The sequence below is a fragment of the Nerophis ophidion genome, linkage group LG25 (genome assembly GCF_033978795.1).
Source record: "Nerophis ophidion isolate RoL-2023_Sa linkage group LG25, RoL_Noph_v1.0, whole genome shotgun sequence".
Taxonomy (NCBI): domain Eukaryota; kingdom Metazoa; phylum Chordata; class Actinopteri; order Syngnathiformes; family Syngnathidae; genus Nerophis; species Nerophis ophidion.
This window is the reverse complement of record NC_084635.1, coordinates 34,299,945-34,316,998: the sequence shown is the minus strand read 5'-3', so window position 1 is coordinate 34,316,998 and position 17,054 is coordinate 34,299,945. Positions and strand designations below refer to the sequence as shown.

Sequence of the window (17,054 nt, the reverse complement as noted above, 5' to 3'; positions counted from 1 at the left end):
GTGCGCATGACGTCACAAGTTGCAGGGCTCCATACATATTCACATTGTTTAAAATGGGAGCCACCAGCACTAAGAGCAATTCGGACCGAGAAAGCGACAATTTCTCCATTAATTTGAGCGAGGATGAAAGATTCGTGAAGTAGGATATTGATAGAGAAGGACTAGAACAAAAAGTAAAAAAAAAGTTTAAAAAAAGCGCCCGCTTTCGGGCGGCGGCAGTGTGAGCATTTCAAATGTGATTAGACACATTTACTAGGATAATTCTGGAAGATCCCTTATCTGCTTATTGTGTTAATAGTGTTTTAGTGAGATTGTAAAGATTGTAAAGACATACCTCGATGTCGGATGGCGGCGGTGAACACGCAGTGTCTCAGAGAGAAGCCGAGGAACCAAGCTCACAGCTGCCTTTTTTGACAGCTGCTGTAGGACGACGAATAATCCAATGATGTCTCCGGTAAGATATATATCACAATGTTCCCATCCAAAAACATGCTGGTTGACGTAGAGAAAACATTTTCGTTTGACCGCTCTGCTTCACAACAAACAAAGAAACACCGGCTGTGTCTCGGTGCTAAAGACAGCTGCAATCCATCGCTTTCCACCAACGGCATTGTTCTTTATAGTCTCCATTATTAATTAAACAAATTGCAAAAGATTCAGCAACACAGATGTAAAGAATACTGTGTAATTATGCGATTAAAGCAGACGACTTTTAGCCGCTAGTGGTGCTGCTGCTAATATTTCCTGACAGCCCGTGACGTCACGCATGCGTCATCATTCCGCGACGTCTTCAACAAGAAACTCGCGGGAACTTTAAAATTGCAATTTAGTAAACTAAAAAGGCCGTATTGGCATGTGTTGCAATGTTAATATTTCATCATTGATATATAAACTATCAGACTGCTTGGTCGGTAGTAGTGGCTTTCAGTAGGTCTTTAGAATAATTAGCGCATGCTTACTTTTACTACATGCCTTTGGTAAGCGCAGGAGTGAGAAGATGTTTTAAAGGCCTACTGAAATGATATTTTCTTATTCAAACGGGGATAGCAGGTCCATTCTATGTGTCAGACTTGATCATTCCGCGATATTGCCATATTTTTGCTGAAAGGATTTAGTAGAGAACATCGACGATAAAGTTTGCAACTGTCGCTGTTAAGAGAAAAGCCCTGCCTCTACCGGAAGTTGCAGACGATGACGTCACATGTTGATGGCTCCTCACATATTCACGTTGATTTTAATGGGAGCCTCCAACAAAAAGACTAAAAAAAAACGCAATTGCATTTGGACATATTCCGATGTTTTTAGACACATTTACTAGGATAATTCTGGGAAATCCCTTATCTTTCTATTGTGTTGCTAGTATTTTAGTGAGTTTAACAGTACCTGATAGTCGGAAGGGTGTCTTGAAGCCAATGTCTCAGGGGAGTCGACGGCAGCTTCATGGACGGCACAAGCTCAGCTTTTCTCCGGTAAGAAGCGACTTTTTAACCACAATTTTCTCACCGAAAACTGCTGGTTGACATTTGGTCTGGATTCATGTTCGCTTGACCGCGCTGTGATCCATAGTAAATTTTCACCTCCGGGAATTTTAAACAAGGAATCACCGTGTGTTTGTGTGGCTAAAGGCTAAAACTTCCCAACTCCATCTTTCTACTTTTGCTTCTCCAATATTAATTGAACAAATTGCAAAAGATTCAGCAACACAGATGTCCAAAATACTGTGTAATTATGCCGTTAAAGCAGACGACTTTTAGCTGTGTGTGTGTGCAGCGCTCATATTTCCCAAAAACGCGTGACGTCTTGCGTACACGTCATCATTACACGACGTTTTCAAGACGAAACTCCTGGGAAATTTAAAATGGTATTTTTAGTAAACTAAAAAGGCCGTATCGGCATGTGTTGCAAAGTTAATATTTCATCATTGATGTATAAACTATCTAAATATAAAGTCAACTATCAGTAGGTCTTTAAATTAATGGGGCGGTTTAGCTCGGTTCGTAGAGTAGCCGTGCCAGCAACTTAAGGGTTGCAGGTTCGATTCCCGCTTCTGCATCCTAGTCACTGCCGTTGTGTCCTTGGGCAAGACACTTTACCCACCTGCTCCCAGTGCCACCCACACTGGTTTGAATGTAACTTAGATATTGGGTTTCACTATGTAAAGCGCTTTGAGTCACTAGAGAAAAAGCGCTATATAAATATAATTCACTTCACTAATTAGCGCCTGGGCGGCAATTCAAGGAAATACGGTTTGTAGATGATTTCCATCCATTTTCTACCGCTTATTCCCTTTTGGAGTCGCGGGGGGCGCTGGCGCCTATCTCAGCTACAATTGGGCGGAAGGCGGGGTACACCCTGGACAAGTCGCCACCTCATCGCAGGGCCAACACAGATAGACAGACAACATTCACACTCACATTCACACACTAGGGACCATTTAGTGTTGCCAATCAACCTATCCCCAGGTGCATGTCTTTGGAAGTGGGAGGAAGCCGGAGTACCCGGAGGGAACCCACGCATTCACGGGGAGAACATGCAAACTCCACACAGAAAGATCCCGAGCCTGGATTTGAACCCAGGACTGCAGGACCTTCGTATTGTGAGGCAGATGCAAAACAAGGTGACTCTGTAAAAAATCTGGGTATTATCTTCGACCCAACTCTCTCCTTTGAGTCACACATTAAAAGCGTTACTAAAACGGCCTTCTTTCATCTCTGTAATATCGCTGAAATTCGCTCCATTTTGTCCACTAAAGACGCCGAGATCATTATCCATGCGTTTGTTACGTCTCGTCTCGATTACTGTAACGTATTATTTTCGGGTCTCCCCATGTCTAGCATTAAAAGATTACAGTTGGTACAAAATGCGGCTGCTAGACTTTTGACAAGAACAAGAAAGTTTGATCACATTACGCCTGTACTGTATATACCTTTATATACATATATACATACATATATACCTATACTGGCTCACCTGCACTGGCTTCCTGTGCAATTAAGATGTGACTTTAAGGTTTTACTACTTACGTATAAAATACTACACGGTCTAGCTCCAGCCTATCTTGCCGATTGTATTGTACCATATGTCCCGGCAAGAAATCTGCGTTCAAAAGACTCCGGCTTATTAGTGATTCCTAGAGCCCAAAAAAAGTCTGCGGGCTATAGAGCGTTTTCCGTTCGGGCTCCAGTACTCTGGAATGCCCTCCCGGTAACAGTTCGAGATGCCACATCAGTAGAAGCATTTAAGTCTCACCTTAAAACTCATCTGTATACTCTAGCCTTTAAATAGACCTCCTTTTTAGACCAGTTGATCTGCCGCTTCTTTTCTTTCTCCTATGTCCCCCCCCTCCCTTGTGGAGGGGGTCTGGTCCGATGACCATGGATGAAGTACTGGCTGTCCAGAGTCGAGACCCAGGATGGACCGCTCGTCGGGACCCAGGATGGACCGCTCGCCTGTATCGGTTGGGGACATCTCTACGCTGCTGATCCGCCTCCGCTTGAGATGGTTTCCTGTGGACGGGACTCTCGCTGCTGTCTTGGATCCGCTTGAACTGAACTCTCGCGGCTGTGTTGGAGCCACTATGGATTGAACTTTCACAGTATCATGTTAGACCCGCTCGACATCCATTGCTTTTGGTCCCCTAGACGGGGGGGGGCAGGGGGGGTTGCCCACATCTGAGGTCCTCTCCAAGGTTTCTCATGGTCAGCATTGTCACTGGCGTCCCACTGGATGTGAATTCTCCCTGCCCACTGGGTGTGAGTTTTCCTTGCCCTTTTGTGGGTTCTTCCGAGGATGTTGTAGTCGTAATGATTTGTGCAGTCCTTTGAGACATTTGTGATTTGGGGCTATATAAATAAACATTGATTGATTGATTGATAACCCCTCTTCCACCGTGAAGCCCTATAGATGATTTATTAAAGGTAAATTGAGCAAATTGGTTATTTCTGGCGATTTTTTCAAAGTGTGTATCAAACTGGTAGCCCTTGGCATTAATCAGTACCCAAGAAGTAGCTCTTGGTTTCAAAAAGGTTGTTCACCGGTCCTCATATGGATGGAACTTTTCCTTGTTGATGTCTCAAGAAGGGTAGGAATACTAGAACACGCACACAAACAAACACACACACGCACACATACGTCACGCTGCTTTTTTTTTTTTACGTTAGTCTCGCGAGAGTTTGGGACGAGATCAGAAGCGGAAGTAAATAGTCGGGTTGGCACGTTAGCTATCGCGGAGCGTGAATAAAGTGACAAGTTGTACGCGCCTTCGTTGGCCTTTTAAATCTTTATTTTTAATGACAATTACCCGTGGAGCTTCCATCGAGGCTGGACGCGCAGGTGCAGCGGAGACGTGGCTCTGGAGCGATTCAACCGCCGGAGCTCGATAGCACGTTTGAGGCCTGGAAACTGCGCCTCGCCAGCCTGCTTGCCGCTCACTTGCAGCTCAACTACAACTAACTAACTCACTAACTAACTATTTAACTAACTCAACTTGCTCCCTTTTATGTCCGACATCCTTCCAGGCCTGCTCCGTTTAAGTCTCCCTCCCAGGCCTGCGCACATAGTATAGTAGTCCCTCCAGGTAGCGTGGACCCTGGCCCTGGTTAACATAGTAGTCCCTGGCCCTGGTTAACATAAGTAGTCCCTCCAGGTGGCGTGGACTCTGGCCTCGGTGCCTCCCAAGTTAACATAGTAGTCCCCTCCAGGTGGCGTGGACTCTGGCCTCGGTGCCTCCCAAGTTAACATAGTAGTCCCCCCAGGTGGCGTGGACTCTGGCCCTGCTGCCTCCAAAGTTTGGGCTTGATCTAAAATGATCATTGAAAATCTGGATGCTTTGAAAACATGGCTGTCCCAAACACTGGAGCCCATGTAAGTACAACACTCATTTATCTTGTTACACTCACCACCTATTCATCGTATTTATCTAATTAGACTTATCACTTATTTATCTTATTAGACTTATCACTTATTTATCTTATTAGACTTACCACTTATTTATCTTTTTACTCTTATTCATCTTATTAGACTTATCACTTATTTATCTTATTACACTTATCACTTATTTATCTTAATACTCTTATTTATCTTATTAGACTTATCACTTATTTATCTTATTACACTTACCACTTATTTATCTTATTACTCTTATCTTGTTGGACTTATCACTTATGTATTTTATTACACTTACCACCTATTCATCTTATTACTCTTATTAGACTTATCACTTATTTATCTTATTAAAATTACCACTTATTTATCCCTTTACTCTTATTTATCTTATTAGACTTATCACTTATTTATCTTATTACACTTACCAATTATCGTATTACACTCACCACTTATTCATTTTAATACTCTTATTTAGCTTATTAGACTTATCACTTATTTATCTTATTACACTTACCACTTATTTATTGTATTATACTTACCACTTATTTATCTTATTACTCTTATCTTGTTGGACTTATCACTTATGTATTTTATTACACTTACCACTTATTCATCTTATTACTCTTATTAGACTTATCACTTATTTATCTTATTAAACTTACCACTTATTTATCTTTTTACTCTTATTTATCTTATTAGACTTATCACTTATTTATCTTATTACACTTACCAATTATTTATCATATTACACTCACCACTTATTCATTTTAACACTCTTATTTATCTTATTAGACTTATCACTTATTTATCTTATTACACTTACCACTTATTTATCGTATTATACTTACCACTTATTCATCTCATTACTCTTATTTATCTTGTTAGACTTATCACTTATTTATCCTATTACACTTACCACTTATGTATCGTATTACACTTACCACTTATTTATCTTCTTACTCTTATTTATCTTGTTAGACTTATCACTTATGTATTTTATTACACTTACCACTTATTTATCGTATTACACTCACCACCTATTTATCGTATTACTCTTATTTATCTTATTACACTTACCACTTATTTATCTTATTAGACTTATCACTTATTTATCTTTTTACACTTATCACCTATTTATCTTATTACACTGACCACTTATTTATATTATTACTCTCTTTTATCTTATTAGACTTATCACTTATTTATCGTATTACACTTACCACATATTTATCTTATTACACTTATTTATCTTATTCGATTTATTACTTATTTATCTTATTAGACTTATCATTTATTTATCTTATTTGACTTATTGCTCAATTATCTTATTAGACTTATCACTTATTTATCTTATCAGACCTATTACTTATTTATGTTATTAGACTCATCACTTATTTATCTTATTAGACGTATCACTTATTTATCTTATTAGAACCCATGTAAGTAGAACACTTAGCTGTTAGCTTCAATGCTACTCACTTATTAGACTTATCACTTATTTATCTTATCAGACCTATTACTTATTTATGTTATTAGACTTATCACTTATTTATCTTATTAGACTTATCACTTATTTATCTTATTAGAACCCATGTAAGTAGAACACTTAGCTGTTAGCTTCAATGCTACTCACTTATTAGACTTATCACTTATTTATCTTATCAGACCTATTACTTATTTATGTTATTAGACTTATCACTTATTTATCTTATTAGACTTATCACTTATATATCTTATTAGAACCCATGTAAGTAGAACACTTAGCTGTTAGCTTCAATGCTACTCACTTATTACACTTATCATTTATCTTATTACACTTATCGTTTAATCTTATTACACTTATCACTTAGTTATCTTATTAGAGCCCATGTAAGTAGAACACTTAGCTCTTCTGTTAGCTACAATGCTAATCACTTATTACACTTATCACTTATTGATCTTACTAGACTCATCACTTATTTATCTTATTAGACCTATCGCTTATTTATCTTGTTAGAGGCCATATATGTAGAAGACTTAGCTGTTAGCTACAATACTACTCACTTATTATACTTATCACCTATTTATCTTATTAGACTTATCACTTTTATACACCTTTTTAATCGGGTAAAAAGTTATGGTTATTTAAAATTGTTTTTGCAAATTACGACCGGTTTAGTTTACTAAATTGCAATTTTAAATTTCGCGCGGAAGTATCATGCTAAAACGTCTCGGTATGATGACGCGTGCGCGTGACGTCAGGCATTGTAGAGGACATTTTGTTCCAGCACCGTACACAGCTATAAGTCGTCTCTTTTCATCGCATAATTCCAAAGTATTATGGACATCTTTGTTGCTGAATCTTTTGCAATTTGTTCAATTAATAATGGAGACATCAAAGACGAAAGATGTAGGTGGGAAGCTGTGTATTGCGGCCGCCTTTAGCAACACAAACACAGCCGGTGTTTCCTTGTTTACATTCCCGAAAAATGACGGTGACGCTTTACTATGGAACAGCCCGGTCAAGCAAACATGGTTCCCTACCACATGTCAACTAGCAGGGTTCGGTGAGAAAATGGTTGTAATAAATCGTCTCTTACCGTAGACATGAGCGGAGAACTTGCGTCGTTCCCCCTGCGCCTGTCAAAGAGGCAGCTGCGACTCTCTTGCCTCCTCCCACCGGCGGCCCCCGACCGTCCGATGCTTCCACCGTGGAGGAGAGGGAAAAAAATAAAAAATCTCAGCCCGGCCCCACCGACCGCCGTCGCCTCGTCGAGAAACGTGGCTTCCCTCGGAGACACTGGCGGTCACCACACCCTTGGCCACACCCCTCCGACTTTCAGGTTGTAGAAGTACGACCATATAATCTCACTAAAACACTAATAACACAATAAGCAGATAAGGGATTTTCCAGAATTATCCTAGTAAATCTGTCTAATAACATCTGAATCGCTCTGCCGTCTAGTTTTTTTTTTTTTTTTTTTTTCTCCTAGTCCTTTACTCTCACTTTCCTCATCCACGAATCTTTCATCCTCGCTCAAATTAATGGGGAAATCGTCGCTTTCTCGGTCCGAATCTATCTCGCTGCTGGTGGCCATGATTGTAAACAATGTTCAGATGTGAGGAGCTCCACAACCCGTGACGTCACGCGCTCATTGTCTGCTACTTCTGGTACAGGCAAGGCTTTTTTATTAGCGACCAAAAGTTGCGAACTTTATCGTCAATGTTCTCTACTAAATCCTTTCAGCAAAAATATGGCAATATCACGAAATGATCAAGTATGACACATAGAATGGACCTGCTATCCCCGTTTAAATACGAAAATCTCATTTCAGTAGGCCTTAAATTGCTTTTTCTTCCCAGTTGAAAAGACAATTTTGTTTTTTTGTCTGTTGCCATCACTCCGTGTTGATGGGCTCATATTGCCCATCCAATTTGAAATATTACCACAACGGGACATTTGCATTGCAATCATATTTGTTTTCTTCCTAAATTGTTACTTTGGGATATTTGTCACTGGCGAGTGGCAAGGCTGGCTCTCTGTGTAAAGCTGGCACGCCCAACCCAGACAAAGATTGTAAATAACAAAATTCTACTGTTGAATAAACGCTGAGCGAGACATCTTTCTCCCTGTTTGAAGTGAGAGACGAATAAATGCACTCAACAATTCTGATTGGCCAACATGTCTGAAAACAACCTCAGCCTCTAAACCAGGGGTCGGGAACCTTTTTGCCTGAGAGAGCCATGAAAGCCAAATATTTCAAAATGTATTTCTGTGAGAGCCATATAATATTTTTTAACATTGAATACAACTAATTTTGTGCATTTGTAAGTAAGACCAACATGTTTAGAGTATAATAAATCTCCTATTCTTTTTAATTACATTCTTATTCTGAAGTTAACCAATAATAAGTCAAATACTTCTTACCATTAATGCAACTTCTTGAACAAGTCTGGTAGAAAACGGATGGATGAATAAAATGCATGAGAATGTTTTGTATTTTGAACGTTATTTTTAGCACTGTGATTACTAGCGGAATTATTCATAATTATCGTGTTAAGCCAGGGGTGTCCAAACTTTTTCCAGAGAGCCGCACACTGAAAAATCAGAGCAAGCGGGGGCCATTTTCATAATTTTTATTTTAAAAACCAATACAATATATGTATAAAAAATATACATTTAGGCCTCCACTCAGTTATGATCCCGGGGACTCCAAAGGGTTTTGATAAAAACAAATATTAAAACTGTGTCAGTATTATCATTTTTATTAGTATGAAAGTTTTAAATCTCTAGATCAACATTTGATAAAAAAATGGAAAAAACAAAAAATATGCAATATTTTCACCCATAACTTTTTTAAGTTGAATATTTGAGATTATGTAATAATTGGAGCCTTAATTTTGGATTTTGATTTATTATTTTTGGAGCAATGACACTTAAAAAAACTCACTCTAAAATAATTGGGGATCCAAAAGTGTCCAACTTATTAAAGTGTTAAAAAATAAATTATACATTTTATTTACCGTTTACTTTTAGCACCATAATCTTGAGATCAACTTCAGATATATCCGTCAATTTTAAGTTTTATTGTTGTTTATGTTTTGTTCGTTTGTTTTAGGCCCTTTAAAAAAAAAACAGCTCAGTTTTTTTTATGGTAAAACACAAAATATGCAACATTTTCCCCCAAAAATATCTCAAAGTGGAATATTTAATGTGATGTAATTGAAGCCTTAAATAGGTCAATAATTCAAAATGACATTGATTTTGATTCATTATTATTTTTTAAAGAAAGAAACACCCTGCATGGCAGCTTTGTGTTATAAGAGTAAACATTGCAACAATTTCTTGTTACATTTCACCTGTTTGCTCTCTTATATCACTTTTTATGTTTTTTTATTTTTTTATTATTGTATTCTTAAAACGTGCCGAGGCCGTTAAAAAATGACCCGCGAGCCGCACTTTGGACACCCCTGTGTTAAGCAATGTCAGCTAAGATTTATCTGAGAGCCAGATGAAGTCATCAAAAGAGCCACATCTGGCTCTAGAGCCATAGGTTCCCTACCCCTGCTCTAGTGGTTATTTATCGCACTAAGTAAAACCTCCATGTGGATTAGTGGTGCATCTTCCTCCTGGTTACCTGCTTTGACGTGACATTGTGGACGTTCTGCCCCTGCAGCTGCGAAGCAGACCCTTCAGCCCTGGCCAAGTATGTTGTTGCCCTGGTGAAGAAAGACAAGACTGAGAATGAACTCAAAGCCTTGTGTATTGACCAGTTGGACGTCTTTCTTCAGAAAGGTAACTAGTACATTTGTGGTAGTAATTTTTGGTCCGAGGTCTCGTTTGATCTGTTTTTTTTTTGTCCTGATGTCGTTCTTCCAGACACCCAGCAATTTGTGGACAAGCTGTTTGAAGCTGTCAACAACAAGAGCTATCTGCCTGCCCCGGAACAAATTCCCACTGTGGTGAAGCCGGTGGACAAAGACGAGCAGAAAAACGATGAGGTAGCATTTTTTGAGTCCTAAAAACTAGAGATCGATCTTTTATCGGCGCCGATATTTGACATTTTGATGTGTATATATAGAACACACCTCATTCAATGCGTTTTCTTTATTTCCATGACTATTTACATTGTAGATTGTCACATCAAAACTATGAATGAACTCGTGGAGTTATGTACCGTATTTTCCGCACTAAAGGCGCACCTAAAAACCTCAAATTTCTTTCAAAAGCACTGCGGCTTATAATCCGGTGCGCCTTATATATGGACCAATATTGAGCCACAACAGGTCTCACAACTACGGTAAACAGCCGCCGACTTCCTTTTCCTTCGTAACAGAAGTGCGCGGTGCATGCTGGGATATATGACTGTGGGAGGCGTGCCGTTTCTGTGTGTTAATGTAAAGAGCCCAAAATGGCTCCTATTGAGAGACATGCTTACGACGCAGAGTTTAAAGGGGAACATTATCACAATTTCAAAAGGGTTAAAAACAATAAAAATCAGTTCCCAGTGGCTTGTTGTATTTTTTGAATTTTTTTTATTTAATTTTACCGGTCTCGGAATATCCCTAAATAAAGCTTTAAAGTGCCTTGTTTTCGCTCTCTGTGAAGACACAGTGCTGCCAATGTAAACAAACAATGGGAATAGCACAGCAAGATATAGCGACATTAGCTCGGATTCAAACTCGGATTTCAGCGACTTAAGCGATTCAACAGATTACGCATGTATTGAAACAGATGGTTGGAGTATGAAAGTATTGAAGAAGAAACTGAAGCTATTGAGCGAATAGCTATTGACGCTATTCATAGCCATAGCATGGCCGAATAGCTGCGTTAGCATCGGCGGTAAAATGTGCGGACAAAACGATCAGGACTTTCGCATCTTTTGACACTGGAGCAACTTAAATCCGTCGATTGGTAAGTGTTTTTTTTCGCATTAGATGTAGGTGGAAGTAAACGTAATATAGTTGCAAATGCATCTACAGGTTATCCATACATCTCTGTACCATGTCTGCTTTAGCACCGCCGGTAAATAGCATGTTAGCATCGATTAGCGTAGCATGTTAGCATCGATTAGCTGGCAGTCAACATCAACAAAACTCACCTTTGTGATTTCGTTGACTATCGTTGCAAATGCATCTGCAGGTTATCCATACATCTCTGTGCCATGTCTGCCTTAGCATCGCCGGTCAAATGTGGAGACACTCTGGTACATTCAACGGGGGTCTGGCGGCAGACACTTTGGCATCTTCGGGCCAGTGGTGCAACTTGAATCCCTCCCTGTTAGTGTTGTTACACCCTCCGACAACACACCGTCGAGGCATGATGTCTCCAAGGTTCCAAAAAATAGTCAAAAAACGGAAAATAACAGAGCTGAGACCCTGTGTTTGTAATGTGTTGAAAATGAAAATGGCGGGTGTGTTACCTCGGCGACGTCACAATCTGACGTCATCGCTTCCAGCGCGATAAACAGAAAGGCGTTTAATTAGCCAAAATTCACCCATTTAGAGTTCGGAAATCGGTTGAAAGAATTGATGGTCTTTTTTCTGCACCATCAAGGTATATTGACGCTTACATTAGTCTGGTGATAATGTTCCCCTTTAAACTCAAGGCGATCAGTCAGACTGTAGAAGACGGGAATAGAGCAGCAGCGAGAGATTTTAACATTAACAGCAGCGACACTGACTCGTTCAATGACGACTTCGACGAGACGGAGCATGTTGGATGCCGTATTCGCCCAACTGTTTGATTCGAACACTGAAGAAGAAGAATTTGAGGGATTCGTGGATGAGGAATAACTTAATAAAGTGAGCTTTACATGTTTATTTTGTGTTGTGTGACATTATCGTTTGAGTAACGTTGTTATTGAAATATTATTGCCTTGCACTATTTCAAGTGGTACTATATCGTGATTGCACTAACGTTTGATTTACCATAACAGTATCAGACTGTTTTTTACCTGTTTATTGAATCGGGGAAAATAATAAAACAGCTGTTAAATTCATTTTGGGAGTGAACGGAGTTGTCAGAACGCTGTTTTGTAATCTATTAATAAAGTTTGACTGACCTGACTGTTTTGTTGACATTCCCTTTAGCGCAGCTCCATCTAAAGGATGCATAACGTAACCCCAGCCTCTACTGTAGCATTTATTCTATGCGCCTTATAATGCGGTGCGCCTTATATATAAACAAAGTTTTAAAATAGGCCATTCATTGAAGGTGCGCCTTATAAGACAAGTCAGTGCCGTTTTAAAATCGTGTTTTTATCATCTTCGTCTTTTAGTAAAGGTTAAACCGTTTTTATCTTTTAACCTTTTTGAACAAGTCGTGCATGCTTTTATTTCAAGTGGCCTGGATTCCTGCAATGCGCTTTATGCTAGCATTAGCCAAAAAGCTCTCTCCCGGTTGCAGTTAGTCCAGAACGCGGCAGCACAACTTTTACAGGGGCCAGGAAACGCCAGCATATAACCCCAATTCTTCAGAGTTTGCACTGGCTCCCTGTTCATTTTAGAATCGATTTTAAAACATTGCTGTTTGTTTTTAAATCTTTTCATGGACTGGCACCTCAATATATCTCGGACCTCATCCAAATTTACATTCCTGCGCGCGCTCTGAGGTCCGAGAGCCAGCTCCAGCTCGTGGTGCCCAAGACCAGACTTAAGACCAGGGGAGAAAGGGCCTTCTCTGTGGTCGGCCCTAAGCTCTGGAACAGTCTGCCCCTCCATGTTCAAACTGCTTCCACAGTGGAGTGTTTTAAGTCTCGTCTTAAGACCCACTTTTATTCTTTGGCTTTTAACACTACGTGAGTTGTGTGGTCCTCTGTCCTCTGTTGTCCTCTGTGTTTTTTATACACTTTGATTTCTATTTTACTGTTTCAATTGATTTTACCCTTTTAAAATTGTTTTTAATCATATTTGTTTTTATATAGTTTTTTTTTATATTGGTTTTATATTTATTTTTTGTTTTTATTCAGTCATTGGTGGAGCATAATATTGTTTTTAACATGGCTGTGCAGCACTTTGGAAACGTTATTGTTGTTTAAATGTGCTATATAAATAAAGTGGATTGGATTGGATTGGATTGGATGTAATCTGGTGCGCCTTATAGTGCGGAAAATACGGTACTTAGCAAAAAAAAGTGAAATAACTGAAAACATGTTTTATATTGTTCAATATTTGGAGATATGGTAAGATTGCACATACACGGTGTCTCTTTTCAATATCCTCGTCTGTGAGTGACCCAGAACAAGAAGAGTGACTTTTGTATGCTCGACGTGTCACTTTTCATGTCTCTGGACATAAACCAAATAGACAGGAACTCTTGACCGCGAGAAACTGACACCGTTCTTTGCATTCTTCAGTTTCTGTTGTTCCGGGTCACTTACAGACCAGGACCCTGAAAACAGACAGGAATGGAGAAAACAGTTTTCCACTCGTTATTTGAATGCCCAGTTTCGATTTTCAAACACATGATTAAATTCGGATAACGATCATTTTTGTTTTTTTATATCATCAAACTAAAAACGGTTAAATTTGATTTTTATTTAGAATTTTTTTTCTGATTCCAAACTACAAACAGATGGCCGTGACGTACACGGACCCTATTCAGGAGGGTTGACTTACTCTGCGTCCACTTTTGTCTTTTTTGAGGAAGACATTTTAGGGCAATGAGGGTGCGGAAGCACACGGTGGAAGCAGAGGACGTAAAAGGGCAGGTTTTATGTTTCTTTTATGTTGAGGAGGAGGAGCCGTAGCCCCGCTTTAGTCTGTCCCTCTTGCTTGGCGTCATCATCGGCGGTCACTCGAAGCGAGTATGACGATCCTCCTGGTAGGGGGGTATCCCTTTATGGAGGATGCCTGTGTATGACCTTAACGTGGGGAGACTGGTGCACAGACAGTCACCACACCATCCTTGACTGATCGTCAAAAAAGGCCATCATCAGGGGGGATCTGGGCAGACACTGTGTGGTCAAAAGCAGGAGTGTCATTCGGCCGCCTTTCAAAAAATTCAGCAAAGGAGTGGCATTCTTCCCACTGCTCATCGGCGACCATGTCTTCATCGAGGAGGACTGTGTGGTCAGATCGTCAAGGATGGTGTGGTGACTGTCTGTGCACCAGTCACCACACATGACCACATCACACCAACTCTCAAATCCCTTCACTGTGTCTGTTATCAGTCGTCTTGGACTCCATCCAGTGGCATGGAATCCAAGAAGACTGAGGACCCTTTTCTGCTGCAGCCTTCATCCGCCGTTGTGACACTCCATAGGGTTAGCAATCATCCTCCGCCCGTTCCACCGTAGAGGTTTTGGGTTGTTATTTCCCCATATCTGGGCCCACATGGATGTGGGGGGTGCCTTTTTCCGCCATCGCAGCCGTTGTGGTAGTTTTTACATCTACCGTCTTCCGCCTGCTCCGCCGTTGAGGTCTTCACGGTATCCCTGGCTAGGGGGCAGTCAGGTACTAGGCCTTTGCCAAGGGCCACCTGGGGTAACAGTAGTAAAGGGGTTAACCTCCTAGTGCCTCAAGACCCCATAGAGGAGCCTCCACTGCCGGATGCACTTTAACGTCATGCCCAGGACACAAATGGGCATACTCGCATGGCCGTGCTATGAACCGTTTGCTTGCCTAACAGAATTGCTATTGCGACATCCTGTGGATTTATTTAGAACAGCATGTTCTAAATAAAGTACAGACTAAGCATGGACTGTTAACACGGACCACCAGTACAAGAAAGGACAGAGCAGGCTGTACTTCCTCAGGAGACTGCACTCCTTCAACATTTGTAAAAAAAAAAACTCCTGTGGATGTAGTACAAGTCTGTGGTTGCCAGTGTTCTGTTCTACATGGTAGTGTGCTGGGGGGGCAGTACATCTAAGAAGGACAGCTCCAGACTTGAGGAACTGATCAGGCGGGCCGGTTCTACAATGGGAATGAAACTGGACACACTGGTGACGGTGGTAGAGAAGAGGACTGTTGATAAACTAGTGAGCATCCTGGATGATGCCAGTCACCCTCTGCATAGTGTTATCAGTAGCCAGAGGAGCCTGTTCAGTGCTAGACTGCTTCATCCCAAGTGCAGGACTAATAGACTCAAAACCTCCTTTGTCCCACACGCCATTAGACTGTACAACTCCTCTCTGGGACGGGGGGCGTGGGGGGTACAAGGATGACAGGGGATCCAAAACAATAACAGTGCAATACGTTTTCATAACATGGTCACTACTGCCTACTTTATCTTGTTATATTGTTATTGTTGCTTTTATTTTTTATTCTTATTTTGATATTTCTCTATTTTGTTTCCATTTAAACCCCCATCATTTACATTATTTACTTTTTACTTTTATTTAAATTGATCTCAACTCCGTACACTGCTGCTGGAATTTTAATTTTCCTGAAGGAACTCTCCTGAAGGAATCAATAAAGATCTATCTATCTATCTATCTATCTATCTATCTATCTATCTATCTATCTATCTATCTATCTATCTATCTATCTATCTATCTATCTATTTCATGAAAAAATTGCCACTCATTTTTATAATTGGCAAACTCCTCTTGCAGACCCTGGGGGCAGTTTGAGCTGAATATTTGCCATTCTTGGTATAAATGGTTGATCATAAGTCCAATTTTTCTTGACCAATTTCCACCATTTGAGACTTGTATGCAGTTTTAAGTCGAAACATCTGACGGCGGTTAGAGCCTGTGTCTGTTATCTGTGGATGCAAACTTGTGGTAACTTGCATAATGTCTACTCTGTTCAGACAAACCGAGAAGAGGAACGTGACAAAAAGTTTCCTCGACGTGTGAATAACAGCCCTCCACTATCAAGTTCCCGCTACAGCAGAGATGGCAGGTGAGTAAACTCAATCTCTATTGTGCGATGTCAATATTCAAATCACCTCGAGCTGCCTGTTGTATTTATTTTTAAATTCTAATTCTCAGGAGAGCAGACGACCGTAAGAGGGACGACCGTACCAGAAAGAGGGAATATGACCGCATCCCACCGAGGAGGGATACCTACCGGGATCGCTACAATCGGAGAAGGGGCCGCAGTCGTAGTTACAGTCGTAGCCGAAGCCGGAGTTGGAGCAAAGATCGCACTCGAGACCGGGAGCGTGACCGGGATAGAGAGAGGGATAGGGACCGTGACCGTGACCGAAGCATGAGTCCCACTCACAGCAGAACCCGCTCTCGAAGTAGAGGTAAGAGTATGGAAGTTTTATTGTTGCAAATGTATTTACAAATTTGTAAATGTACTAATTTGTGTGTCAGTGTGTGTATTCAGATCTGTGTACGGGTTTTACGTTGTCTCTCTCTTTAATCAGAAGCCACCAATCCACTGTAACTACGTTTAGCCAAACACGGCACACACTACGCAACTACATGAGGCAACACCTGAAGGAATTTCATCATTGATATATAAACTATCAGACTGCGTGGTCGGTAGTAGTGGCTTTCAGTAGGCCTTTAAGATTCAGTCCTACACTTCGCTGAAAGTGTCAGTAAGACGCTTGATAACTAACTTTTAAGTACAGCTTTCAGCGAATAATTTCTTTACTCATTAGTCAACTCTTAGCAGATTTCTTAGGAGTAATTCTAAGCTGCTTGATAAATACGGCCCCTGAATTCACACCCCTCGGATTGTTATACAGTACAGGCCAAAAGTTTGGACACACCTTCTCATTCACAACA

At 40.5% G+C, this 17,054-nt stretch overlaps 1 protein-coding gene across 4 annotated transcripts in view; it reads left to right on the top strand.

Annotated features, from left to right (window-relative positions):
- The first annotated feature begins 4,161 nt into the window (after positions 1–4,161).
- Positions 4,162–17,054, top strand: part of rbm26 (RNA binding motif protein 26) — a 50,424-nt gene continuing 37,531 nt past the window's right edge. For 2 of the 4 annotated variants that reach the window (XM_061887624.1, XM_061887620.1), the window contains exons 1-5: positions 4,162–4,863; positions 10,041–10,159; positions 10,244–10,365; positions 16,124–16,215; positions 16,305–16,564. In XM_061887624.1, coding sequence (XP_061743608.1) covers positions 4,805–4,863; positions 10,041–10,159; positions 10,244–10,365; positions 16,124–16,215; positions 16,305–16,564 — 652 coding nt within the window. In that variant the 5' untranslated portion in view covers positions 4,162–4,804. The remainder of the gene's footprint in view (positions 4,864–10,040; positions 10,160–10,243; positions 10,366–16,123; positions 16,216–16,304; positions 16,565–17,054) is intronic. The other 2 variants (XM_061887623.1, XM_061887621.1) reach the window with 2 other exon arrangements.